The sequence below is a fragment of the Petromyzon marinus genome, chromosome 36 (assembly GCF_048934315.1).
Source record: "Petromyzon marinus isolate PM22_M1 ecotype Great Lakes invasive population chromosome 36, UKy_Petmar_22M1.pri1.0, whole genome shotgun sequence".
Classification (NCBI taxonomy): Eukaryota; Metazoa; Chordata; class Hyperoartia; order Petromyzontiformes; family Petromyzontidae; genus Petromyzon; species Petromyzon marinus.
Window position 1 is genome coordinate 13,453,814 of NC_133702.1, and position 13,809 is coordinate 13,467,622.

Sequence of the window (13,809 nt, forward strand, 5' to 3'; positions counted from 1 at the left end):
ATGGCTCATTGGGGCATTCTGTCTACAGGAAACCCACCCACACAGATTCCTACTTGAAACCTGATTCCCACCACCACCCAGCCCAAAATAATTCTCTCATCAAAACTTTATACCATAGGGCTCATTGCATTTCGGACCAACACCACCTGACCAGTGAATTAAAACATGTACACCTGGCCCTCAAAAGGAATGGATACTCTGACCGTACCATCCGCCAAACTGTTTCTCCCTCCATACAGAAACAACCACTTGATACTCTGGTCAAAACCATCACACTACCATATATAGCAGGCGTTACTAAAAAGATTTCCAAAATTCTAAACAAACACAAGATCCAGGTCCGGTTCAATACAGTACACAAAATTCGTGATCTGATCCCATCCGTGAAGGATGTCATTCCTGACTTACAGTACCCCGGGGTTTACAAATTGAGTTGTACCTGCGGTGATTGCTATATCGGGGAGACAAAGAAACATGTCTCTGACCGAATTTGCGAGCACAAATCAGATTTGAAACACGGCAAAACGAATTCTTCTGCCGTAGCTGATCATTGTTACAACGCTTTGGGTGATCACGATATAATTTTCTCCGATACCAAGGCTCTTTGCAAACCCACGGGTTTTTATCAGAGATTTGCTCACAAGGCAATCCAGATCTACAAACACAGACACAATTTCAACCGAGAAGATGGCTTCATATTAAGCAACCATTGGAAAGATGTTCTAAATCGAACCAAACGTTAAAGGAATTTTTAATGGTACAGTATATTCATTCAATTAGTGGCATCCCAAACTCTCACGGTGGTGCTAATGTATTTTTGATGCTATTTGAGAGCTTGCACAGCTTTACATTTTTATGCTAATTCCTTTGTCAAGGCGTTTTTTCTGTTTACCCACTCAGCTTAAAGGAGGCGACTTGCGCTGGACTTGTTTAATGGTACAGTATGTTCATTCAATTAGTGGCATCCCAAACTCTCACGGTGGTGCTAATGTATCTTTGATTCTATTTGCGAGCTTGCACAGCTTTACATTTTATGCTAATTCCTTTGTCAAGGCTTCTTTTCTGTTTACCCACTCACAGCTTAGAGGCGAACTGCGCTTGACTTTTTTCACTCCAACGCTGTCCTCCGGACAGGTTGGTCCCTTCACCTGATGAAGGCCACTTGTGTTGTGGTCAAAACGTCGTGATTTTTGTTATTTTATTTTTTTACCTACGTGACTTTACCCAATAGAACCAAAGAGTATGACTAACACCAAACAGTGTTGTATATGTGGGTTATGAAAAATTTATGAAAATAATGAAAATTAAATGAAATTTAAAATTAGCATAATTTATCCAAAATTACATGAATTTGTGTAATTATGCATATAAATTATGCTAATTCGAGATATAATCGTATTAATTTATGCGAGTGGGTGTGGTTATGATACTGCAGGTCGTTATGATAATCGGGCCCAGCCTCGGTGACGAAGGTTGGTTATCAATTGGGATGAGACAATTAATCGCATGCAGTTATGCAGGTGTTGTGAGCGTGAATGAGAGAGTCAACTTGGCTTCGTTGTTTAACTCCGTATTAGCAATAAGGATAGATTATTCTCGCTTTAACATTTATTGATTATGTGTGTTAGTGTGCTTATGATAGGTCCACCAGGTTCAGATCTCAATCGCAGAACAATTCTTATGCGGAATTTCAGAAAGAATCACACACAGCCCTGCTGCTTTAATCAATTTTATTCTCTAGCTAAACTTTAATTTTGGATAATATGAGAATGCTCAATCTCGGAATTTCAACACAGCATTAACACGGTAACCATCACGATTGCGTTTCACTTTCATTCATTCCCCCCCGCGTAGCGCGAGCAGTTGGTGAGAGAGAGAGATGCTAAGAACATGCATATGCTATCCTAACAAAAACCTTAACCTTATAATATGCAAATTCGTATTTGAAAATTGCCCACACAGTACCACATCCCTTCATAGACCTTCAAGTCAATTCTTATCACGTTGTTTCACTTTGGGTATCGGCAATAAATTTTTATGCAATGTAACACGAACATATGAGAAATATGAATAAAGTCCTTAAAATTATGCGACGATATTCATACGAAAAACAATAAAACAAGTATTATTCCTAAAGGCACAAATGTGCGTTAATGGATTCGTTGGCAAGATTATGCCATTGAAAAGAAAAAGGTACGACTCTTTTGCTTCTAAATGACCTTATCCACGTAACTCAATGGCAGCAGTGTTTTTCATTATCAATTGATTTTTAATGCACCGCCTTGGAGTGGCAACCCTTCTTGATTATCCCGATATGCGTATCGTGTGTCTTCTTTATCACTGGTTCAATTCTTTGCATAAAGCAGACGCCGAGGTTGGCATCTCTTATGTCAAAAATGTGTTTGTTCCCTGCAGAGCAGTGGGGGTGTGAGGGTGAGCGTGTGGGGGAGGGGGCATATGAACACGGTACACAGTTTCTGTCCACAGCTGGCTGGAAGAGTCGGCACGACGCTCGCCGTCGTCGCGCCGATGGGTGTTGAGTGCGGGCCCGCTGCTCTCTCCTGGTGCTGCTCGAACGCTCTCAGCACTGGTGGCGCACGGTGGCGTGAAGTGGCGCTGGTGGCGCGAACAGTGGCGCGCTGTAGCGCTGGCTGGCGCTGGTGGCGCGCTCTGAAGTGGCGCGCAGTGGTGGCGCTGGTGGCCCGAACAGTGGCGCGCAGTGGCGCTGACACTCTTGCTGGTCAGGCTCTGTCCGCTGCTGGATAAGCCAAGTCGCACGCGCTCTCTCTGTTGAGATGCCCGAGCGCTCTCAGCTGATTCGTTGGCAGCCGGCTTCTTCACTGCTGGATGACTGAGCTGCACGCTCTTGCTTGGCAGCGCTGGCCGCGCTGCAGCTAGAAGCTGGCACTTGATGTAGGAATAAAGTTTTGAGTGATACTTCGTCCCTTCGGCTCTGAAATCACTTTCGTTGATACATCGCGACTCGGCGATCCTCGCTACTCAGCGAGGCTCGCGCTTCTTGGAGCCAGCCGTTCGCTGCGACTGCCCGTGTCTTGTCGAACTTCTTGAACTGTTGATCTGTCTTGACTGAACTTTTGAAAAAATGGTTGGACCGTTATATATAAAAAAAATCTCCGCTCTGCGCAGTGAAAAGGGGGGGGGGGGCGTGGCCTGTGTGTGTGTGTGTGTACGTGCGTGTGTGTGGCATTCCACAAGCCATCTGCGTTATATGATCCTGGGGGGCGGAGGGTACGACCCTCTTTGTAACAACAAGCCATTCCTCACTGGGTGTTACATTCTTTTCTCGTGCTGCGGGGAGAGACAAAGACGGCCGGGATCTCTTTCTCTCTCCAACCCTTGAGTGAGAGAAAACAGATACCCCCTTTTCACCGTCCTTCCGTGGCAGTCTGGAGATTTCGCAGATAACCTCTGCCCTCTCTTGGAGTTTATTATTCTATACATTTATGTCCTTTTTACGATTTCCATCTGTGTTTGCATGTTTTTGGGTTTGTGTGTTTTATGCATTATTTTTCTTTATTATTAAAAAAATATATATCGGCAGATATTATTGTTAATATCAATTTTGGAAAAAGCTCATATCCAACAATAGTTACGACGAAATCAAACTACATGGCACGCACTAATATCTAATCTCGATGCTTTAACGGCACAATTCAAATGTCCTTCGTTTATTAAGTGGTCAAGCTAGGCGGGACCGGCTAGGACACCCAGGAAACCGGAGAGCACAAATTTAGCCACTCCTTGACTTATTCTTATAACAAAAATCACATCTATTTATGAATGCACATTTTTTAATAAATAACAAATACGCAATTAAAACAGGAGAATAATTCAAAGAGCATGTATTTTTTTACTTGACCCCACCCATCCCTCTGCTCCCTGCCCTCCCGCTTTCCCACCGTGGCCTCCCGGATCGCTCTTCCCGGCTTGCTTCTCTTCCTCACCTCCTGCCCTCTCTCATAACCCCCTCCTTTCGTCTCCCCAGCATTCCCTTCCCTACCCTCTAGCCGTCCACTCTTTCTCCAACCCCTCCCTCCCTCTCCACCCCCAAATGTCTCCGATCTTCCCCTCCATTGCCCACCTGCCTATTCCCTCTCCCTCCTCCTGTACCTCCCCACCCCTCCTCTTGACTCGCCCTTAATCCCCCGTAGTCCGCAATTACATTTCCTCCCAATCTCGGAATTCAAAGTTCTAACCTCGCTCTCCATACTTACAAAAAAACGTCCTTTGGTTGTGGTTTCAATGCAAAACCCACAGTCCTTTTTTCAGCACATATACATACAACGTACATACAGCATGAATACAATACACAATACAACATATAACCCACATACAACATATATAAACAACATAGTACAACATAAATGAATCCAAGAAAGCCACACCTGAATCGTAGGACTGCTCCATTGGGTTTTCACTTTGAGTTGCGTTCAGCCAATTAACCACAATTGTTTATACACCGACAGGGCCGCTCGTCTGCTACCAGAAGTTCGAGTACGCGGTAGGCCACTGGCTACAGAAGACGGCCGAGCACGTGATGGGCTGCGTTCTCTGCAGCCCTGGCTGCTTCAGCCTCTTCCGAGCCAAGTCCATCATGGATGACAACGTCCTCAAGACCTACACCACAGTGGCCACCGAGGCCCTGCAGTACATCCAGTACGACCAAGGTAAGCGTCGACGTGTGTTTGGATCTCGCACCTCCTATTAGCACGGTTGGCTACGTGTGGTGCGAAAGAAGGTCAACATGTATACATGTCACGCTGGCGAGATGTTAACTCCCAAGCTTGGTATACAGGAGGTCGTAAGTTCCATCCCGACCCTGACGCGTGTATATTGCAATTTGCGTCTCTCTCCCCATGGTTGCGTAGACTTTCTAAGGGTCCTCTAGTTTTTCCCTCATTTAGATGCAACATCACGTGCTTAGAATCTCTGTGATTGCCAACAAGGGTTTTGCCACCAAGTACGAAGTCATGTTTTGCAGAGGGGTCAAATACTTATTTCCCTCATTAAAATGCAAATCAATTCATAACATTTTTGACATGCGTTTTTCTGGATTTTTGTTGTTGTTATTCTCTCACTGTTCAAATAAACCTACCATTCAAATTATAGACTGATCATTTCTTTGTCAGTGGGCAAACGTACAAAATCAGCAGGGGATCAAGTACTTTTTTCCCTCACTGTATCGTGGTAATACTTGGGCCAAGACCCTGCAAGATCAATTTAATACGTAGACTTTCACGACCAATATTCATGATTCACAATTCATTCCTGCTGGATTAGATTGTCGTGTAGGTTTAGTGTAAATTTGTTTTAACTATAAGCGTCCAACACCCGACAGAGCCAATCAGGTAAGGTTGTTAGGTCATGGGGAAACTACGTCGATTTTGGTTTAATTAGCAAAATCCGAATATTGAAAGGCAAGCAAAATATAAAAAATGTTTGAAGGTGGATGATGCTGGTTGGATGTAGTTGCTGTGGCTCCTGCGTATGCAGCAGTGGGAGATGCAGAGAGAGAGATAATTGCAGAGGGCTACTGCCGGTGCAGCTACAGAGATATGCCGCTCGGCCAGGAGCTGGTGCTGGCTGTGGGTATTATGAGCCGGTTACCCTCTACCTCGCGGACGTCCCCTCTTCCATTTGTTGGTGCAGGTGAGGACCGCTGGCTGTGCACGCTGATGCTGCAGCAGGGCTGGCGCGTCGAGTACTGCACCGGATCGGACGCCTACACCAACGCCCCGCAGGAATTCAAGGAGTTTTTCAACCAGCGGAGGCGTTGGGGCCCCTCCACGATGGCGAACACCTTCAGCATCCTGGAAAATGGCGTTCGCACGGCCAAGAAGAACCCGTCCATCTCTCGGCTCTATATTCTTTATCAGATCATCTACACGGCCACCTCCATCATGGGTCCGGCCACCGTCTGTCTCATGATTGCAGGTGAATTCGGGTTGCCACATGTCTTGGGTTTTTTTATTTACCCGGGTTCATCCTTTTGATGCAGGGACTACATCAAAAGAGACGTCGCCATGGTGGAGACGCGTTAACTCCCTCGCCTGGTATACAGGAGGTCATGGGTTCGAACCCGACCCTGACGCCTGTATATTTGGAGTTCGCATGTCTCTCCTCGTGGTTGTGTTGATTTTTATCCGGGTTCTCCGGTTTTTCTCTCTACATTTAGAATCAACATCACGCGTTGAGTATTTGGCTGCTATAAATTTCTACGTAATAAGCCACTTCGTTCAGCTATAATTTGTGGCCAAGTTGCTTATGAAGAAGAGCTACATAGCTCAGTGGGCCTTATCTGGTATATTAAAAATAGTTTCGTTTTAAAAAAAAGTTAACTTGGAACACTTCTGCTCACAGTCGTGTATGGCTTCAAGTCGTCACTCAGAGTTGTTCCTTCCACGAGATTTTTTATTGCAAATATTTAACGATAACAATTGGCCATCGTTGGGTGTTTAACGCATACAACCTCAAAGTGAGTGGTCGTGTTAATCCTCTCATCATAACGTATGCGCACTGCTTGCGTTTTAAAAATATTGCGAGTCGTATTGCTTGTGTACCAGGGTATTCAAACTGCTGCATGTTTCTTTCAGCCAAAAATTCTATACACACAGGCTGCACGATTCTGTTCATCTGAGTGCACTCTTTTCTTTACAGCTGATTGAACGGTTGTCGTTGTCAATCATGGTGGTGATGATGGTGGTGGTTGTGGTGATGAGATGATACTGGTAGGAAACGTAGTGGACTGGAAACCCAACCGGGATTAATTCACAGGAGGCAGGGGATTAATTGTGTATGTCTGTGGATGTCTGTCCACGTGGGAGGGGTGGGGCTGGGTGGAGAGGGGAGGGTAGGGAGGGGAGGGGCTGGGTGGGGAGGGGAGAGTGGGGAGGGGCTGGGTGGGGAGGGTGGGGCTGGGTGGGGTGGGGCTGGGTGGAGAGGGGCTGGTCACCCCGTGGTGCCCTTGTATGGACTGAAAGCCCAACCGGAATTATTAACAGGAGGCAGGGGATTAATTGTGTACGTCTGTGGATGTCTGTCCACGTGTATCCAGACACCCGGATATATAATAAATGCGCTCCTAGTGGGCATTATTGGTAGGAAACGTAGTGGACTGGAAGCCCAACCGGGATTATCACAGGAGGCAGGGGATTAATTGTGTATGTCTGTGGATGTCTGTTCACTTGTATCCGGACACCCGAATAAAATGGGAGGGGTGGGGCTGGGTGGAGAGGGGAGGGTTGAGAGGGGCTGGGTGGGGAGGGTGGGGAGGGGCTGGGTGGGGAGGGGCTGGGTGGGGAGGGGCTGGGAGGGGCTGGGTGGAGAGGGTGGGGCTGGGTGGGGGGTGGGGAGAGTGGGGCTGCGTGGGGAGGGTGGGGAGGGTGGGGCTGGGTGGGGAGGGTGGGGAGGGTGGGGCTGGGTGGGGGGTGGGAGGGGTGGGGAGGGGCTGGTCACTCCGTGGTGCCCTTATAAAACTCAACGTTTAACCTACTCACACCAGTTTGTGTCTCCCCTCACAGTCGGGCATATTTGCGGAATACACCACGCCGCCGTTGACCCTGGCCATTGACCGAGCAACCCAACGTTCCTACCAGCTCCCTCCGCAGGAATGTATTAATGATGGTATTCAGCTCGTGTGGTATTTGTCTCGTGCCGGTGCTCAGGTTGCTTCACCTTCGTTTTCAAAATGGACCAAAACTGGGCACTTCTCATCTCCATCGTTCCGCCTGCTCTATACATCGCCGTCTGCTTCAAAACGTAGCCGGACACGCAGATCAAGGTGGGCGCCCACGCTTCTTCTGCAGAAGCACGTGGCACTCATTGCACACAACGTGCTTGCCACAAATGAAACACAATGTACGTATATATGTTGAACTTCTTTGGCACCGTACGTAGCCAACCTTGCTCATCGGAGTTGCAGGGGACGTACAAAAAACTAAACACAAAAAGCATTCTTAAAGAAATTAGTTTTCAATCTACATGATTTAAAAGTGCAAACTACAGTGGCTTCCTAACATCGGAAGGAATATCGTTCCAGATGGCCGCAGCAGCGCATCTGAAAGCTTGTGATGCGGTAACGGTCTTTGTTCTATGGCTAGCCAAAAGCCACTGCGAGGATAGCTGGAGTTCGCGTGATTGTTTATGCTCTTTGACGTGGTTATCAAGGTATTGTAGTTCATTTGTGGCACGCTCTTTTTGTGTTACGAGTACGACCTTATAACAATGTATTTGGTCGGCAACTGGAAGCTAAAGCAGCTCGGCGAGCACTGGATGGACATGGTCGGGTCTTGCAATGCCTGTTACAACACGTGCCAACGTCCCATAGAGCGGTGTGTTGCAATAATTGTGCCTTATCGATACTATGCTACACATCACCGCGGTGGTTATGTCACTGCTCAATAGTGGTCGAATGTGTCGTGAGCCCTGATATGAAAATTACAGAAATTGACTACATTTTGCATGTGGTGATCACCTGACATATTCTGGTCGAGTGACGCCGAGGCTATTTTAATCACAATCTGAATCCTTGAGTCTGCGACTGCCACACCTGATCCTCGCACAATTTCGTTTCATGCAAACCACACGTGCATCACTCGCTTGCAATATTCGGGGTTGCCGATGCTCTCCACATTTAACTTGGACTTCATTGCGGTGTACAATTGTGAGTCATCAGCATATATATAGAACTTCATATTGAGATGATATCGGCGATCGGAGAGACATATATTGAAAATTAATAGGGCCCGAAGGCGGACCCTGTGGTATACCGACTAGGCATGGCATAGGAGATGACTTCATCACCTAGCTTGACAAACTGTAATCCACCATACAGGTATGACTCAATACACTTTAGTGCCATACCCGATACACTGAACCTTGACCTTATCTGCTCAATGAGTATCTCATGGTCAATGGTGTCGAAGGTGGCTGAGAAATCGAGGCCAACCAATGCTGCGATGCACCGGTCAGCCATGATCTTTTAGAGGTCAACAGTGACATCTAGTAGAGTCATCTCAAGACTGTGGAATTGTCGGTACACCGACTAGAATGGGTTGAATTTGCCCATCCCAGTGACGTAGGGAATTAACCGCTTCAGACACAGGCACTCAATGACCTCTGAAATTGTACTCAGGTTTGAGATCGGGTGATAGTCTGGATGGTCACTATGGCTCAAGCCAACTTTTTCAGAAGCGGTGTTACCTGCGCCATTTTGCAATGGTCTGGCAAACAGCCCTCGCTGAATGAAATATTTGCCAGGTGGACAATCAGCGGCGCAAGTACGTCCAAGCATAATTTGAGAATTTATATCTGGACGGAGTCGAGCGGCGATGTCTTATTTGGCAGCTGGGCAATGAACATTGACACCTCTGCTACTGACGATGGTGCCAGGGTCTCAAGTTTTGCATTGGTTATCAGGTTGATCAAACTCACATGACAGACCAGGAGAATGCGTTGCTTGCAAGTTAGAAACTGCCGTCTTAATCATCACTTTATTGGCGAAGAACGTTGCAAGTACTGTGCACAGAACCGGCTGACTGGTTGATGGGGTTGGAGTGCAACAGACCCTTCACAATGTGCCACAGAGCACGGGGTCGCGAACTGACTCATTGATGCACAGACCATAGAACGGTCTGCGAGACTCAATAATGAGCTAGTTTTCAAATCTGTAGGCGGCTCTGTAAGCAGTCGGACAATCTGAAAACTAGTTTTCTTTCAAAGACACCCCAGCCTCCTCCGCGTCTTCTTCACAGTATCGCCTCCAGTGACAGTAAGTCACTTCGTGCTTTCCCGTTCTCTGTGTGCTTGTTTGGATGGACACACGTTCAAAGATAGCGATGATGCCATGTTCTAATTGAGCTGCAAATGAATAGACCGTCGATGCATTATTCAGACTTGCCAATGATGACCGGATCTTCTGACTGAAAGCATCGTGGGTTAGTCGTTTTCAGTTCCTGTATGATATCGTTGTGATGGGTGGGCAAATAATTTGTAATGCCATTTTGCACGTTACAAGACTGATCTGACGTTCTTATCTTCGATAAAAACGTCGTTTAAAGTTACGACGTCGCCGTATGTGAAGATGTGATCCAGTATACTTCCTGAGCGGCATGTTGCACCGCTGACGTGCTGAGTTAAACTGACTGTCGAACGTTTCGGCGAGATCACTGTTGATTTTACCATAAAAACCAGTCGGTCCGGGACAGTTCTGGTCATCACAGATGATATAGCGAGAGCCAAATGTCTCACAGTCTCGCAGACCAGAAAGCTAGGAAAATAATTCTGACAGCTGTGAAGTCGACGGTCGATAGACGACAGCGATCGTAAGCCCCCACATGCTGTTCGTTATTTTCACAAGCAGCAGCTTGAATTATGTGATTGTTAATGAGTCGCTCAGGACTTTCACGCAGATTTCTCCACGGTGAATTAGTGCGACCCCATCACCATGTGAACTGCTAGTTTATAGCATAGTTATAACGCAACACAGGATAGAGCAGCGCACCGTGGCTGTTTCCTCCTCTTCCTCCCCCTCCTCCGTTCCGAACACAGATGGACTCGTCCGTCTGAACAAAGCTCGTCGCTCTCCGTGGTGTTAATCCCTCATACTAACATCATGCTAATCCCCCAGTTACATGCTAATTTACTGTTGATATGTAAACTCCTCTCCCCCCTCCTCTGTTCTGAACATAGATGGACTCGTCCGTCTTAACAAAGCTCGTCGCTCTCCGTGGTGCTAATCCCTCACACCAACATCATGCTAATCCCCCAGTTACATGCTAATTTATATGTAAACTGCTTTGTCAAGGTGCTCTGTTCCTCCCACACAGCTTAAAAGACGCTGCCATGCTTGGCAGGGTTCACTCAAGCGCTGTCTTCCAGACAGTCCTGTTTCTTCACCTGAGGAAGGCTACTTGTGTTGTGGCCGAAACGTCGTGAGAATTTTATTCTGTTATTATTATTTTTATTATTTCATCTCCATTCTACGTGACTTTACCGAAAGAACCCAGAAGAACAATGAGCTATCATTATTTTGTTGTTGTTTGCAAAGTGCAGGGTCTTGAGGACTTTGTGGAAAAGTGCGGAATAAATGCAAAGTAACTCCCAAGAATTGGTGGTGGTTGGACAAAAGGACGATGGTGACGCCGATGGCTAAGGTCTCCTCCTGCAATGGCGAGATGTTAACTCCCTCGCATGGTATACAGGAGGTCGTGGGTTTGATCCCTATCCCGACCTTAACGCCTGTTATGTATTTGGAGTCCACGTGTTCTCTCTATCTTCCCTCCACATTTAATCTGGCTGCTGATATACATTACCACGTGATGAGCCACTTCGTTGATCTATCATTTGTGGCCAGGTGGCTTCTGAAAAGAGCTTTATACCTGGTATTTTTTTTAAGGTGGCCATGGTGCTCACCGTGATCTACATGTTCCTCATGACGGGCACGCTGCTCGCTATGGTCGGCGACATTGTCAAGAACGGTATCCTCACAATCAGCGGCATCTTCTTCATCACTCTCGCGGGCATCCATCTCATCACGCGAGTTCTTCTGCATCGTGCACGGATTCTTGTACCTCATCTGCATTCCCACGGGATACCTGCTGCTGCTCATCTACTCATTGGTCAACATGTACAACGTATCATGGGGCACACGTGAGACCAAGGCGCCTTCTGAGCCCTCCCCCAAGGAGGTGAGTTACTTTGTGTGTTATCGTTATTGTCGTTGTTGTTTTTGTGTCGAACGTTATTTGGAGTGTCGCTCCATTCTCCTCTGTTGCTCCGTCCCACACCTCCGATTAGCATGATTGGCTACGTACATTGCAAAAAAAGTGTAACATATGCCCACAACCCCTGCCAAGACGAAGGCAGCGATCCCCCATGTAGCTTTTAACCGACCGTTGGGGCAAGTGCTGTTAGCGAGTAGCACCTGTGAAGTCCGGAATGGCACATAAGGGGGTAGGTGACCAGCACCATGCCCGGCCGCCTTTGTCTTCATTGTTGTCATGTTTACTACATCACATTTGGCTATTTTTGAGGCTGAGCCAATCTAGGGAAGGCGAAGGACAGGTCCAGATGTATGTATGTTGAACTTCTTTCACACCATGTGTAGCCAACTGTGCTAATTGGAGGTGCGAAGGAAGGAACGTTTCTAAACACAAAGATCAGTTTTTAAGAAATTAGTTTTCAATGCAATGATTTAAAAGTGCATAGCTCCAATTGCTTTCTCATATTGGAAGGAAGAGGGTTCCAAATGGACGCACAAGCGCACCCAAAAGCACGCGATGTGGTCACTGTCTTTGTTCAATGGTTAGCCAAAATCCACTGATGAGGATGACCGGAGTTTGCAAAATTATCGTTTATGTTTCTTGACAAGAACGGTGGTGGTGGCTGTGCCACTCGTGTCCATTAATCCAACACGGTGGGTATCGAGGAGGAGTCGTTCACTGACTTTCCAGGAGAATGCAGTATGACAATTATGGACTCTATCTGTTCCATCTGAATAGAACGCAATGTTTCCCCCTCGCATTTGTGGGTCTATTCCATGGTGTTCTGGTTTCTTGTTCGCCAATAAAGTATTCATACATGGAGGACCGCAGAGCTTGGACAGTTATTGGCGCCAGTTCACTGAGCAGCTGAAACTGCCTTCCAGCTTGTGTGCGCTTCCCGCTGGTTTGATATCATTGAAGGACCCTGCCTTCAGCACAATGCCCATCCTGTCCCAGCAGAAGAAGGAACGCAAGCATCGTTTGAATGGAACGAAATGCTGTATACTGCCACTCGAGTGGGACTGCTTCCAGTGGAGGATCAGCGTCCTTCCGAATAAATACTCGGCGCTGAGTCAGGAGGATGACAGTTCAAGGTGCCACCACCTCACTGAGAGCCTGTAGCCATGCTTTTAACTTTGATCCTTACCTCTCGTGTATCAATAGTTCAATGTTTATGTCCCATATTATTGAGGGACTGTGTTATCTTGGTGTGGTTTGGGACTGTTGTTTTGCTGCCTTGCCCCAAGTTATGCATTTAGTATTGAAAAATTGGCAGTAACTGATGTACTCATGCAAGTTGCACTCATATACTTTATTTATTTTCTTATCTTTCCTATACTTAGCACTGCTATCGTTTTATGTTCTAACTTTCTAATCCCCTACACCTACTGGACATCTGTGAAAAGAGGTTCATAGCTCATTGGCCTCCTCCTGCAGTAGAAATACAGATTCTGATTATTGATTGGCTGTGTCGGGTGGAGGAGGATTTACAATGTAACATTTTACTCAAGTCAATACTGAGTCTTGTCTCAACTTATCAATTGTGATTCTAGTTGTGCTTGTATCTTAGGCGCCGTGGTGGCTAGATGTTAACTACCTCCCCTGGTATGCAGGAGATAGTGGCTTCGATCCCAAACCTGACGATGCCTGTTGCCTATATGGAGTCTGCGTCTATTCCTTTCTCTCCCTATGTTGGTGTGGATTTTTCTCCGGGTCCCCTGATTTTTTCTCTCCTCATTTAGAATCATCATGTGATTAGAGTATTTGGCTGCTGTAATTTCCACGTGATAAGCCGCTCATTGAGTTATAATTTGTGATATTCAGGTCGATTCTACAAAAAAGCTTTATATCTCAGTGGGCCTTACATGGTAAAATAAAAATAATGGTTTAGTTTAACAGTTTATCATCATCCATCCCAGCCGAGTGGAGTCGTGCGCGGTGGAACTCGACAGAGAGATGAAGCTGCGTCCAATTGAGGCCAGACAACAGGACACTACGAGCACTCAGATGGAGCATCCTGAAGGAG

General features: G+C 46.6%; 1 protein-coding gene across 1 annotated transcript in view; it reads left to right on the forward strand.

Moving 5' to 3' along the window:
* LOC142905338 (uncharacterized) overlaps positions 1–12,675 on the forward strand; it is a 28,893-nt gene extending 16,218 nt beyond the window's left edge. The window contains exons 7-10 of the mRNA XM_076072138.1: positions 4,488–4,688; positions 5,671–5,955; positions 7,686–7,801; positions 11,417–12,675. Of these exons, the coding sequence (XP_075928253.1) occupies positions 4,488–4,688; positions 5,671–5,955; positions 7,686–7,783 (584 nt within the window). The 3' untranslated portion in view covers positions 7,784–7,801; positions 11,417–12,675. The remainder of the gene's footprint in view (positions 1–4,487; positions 4,689–5,670; positions 5,956–7,685; positions 7,802–11,416) is intronic.
* Positions 12,676–13,809: the final 1,134 nt, after the last annotated feature.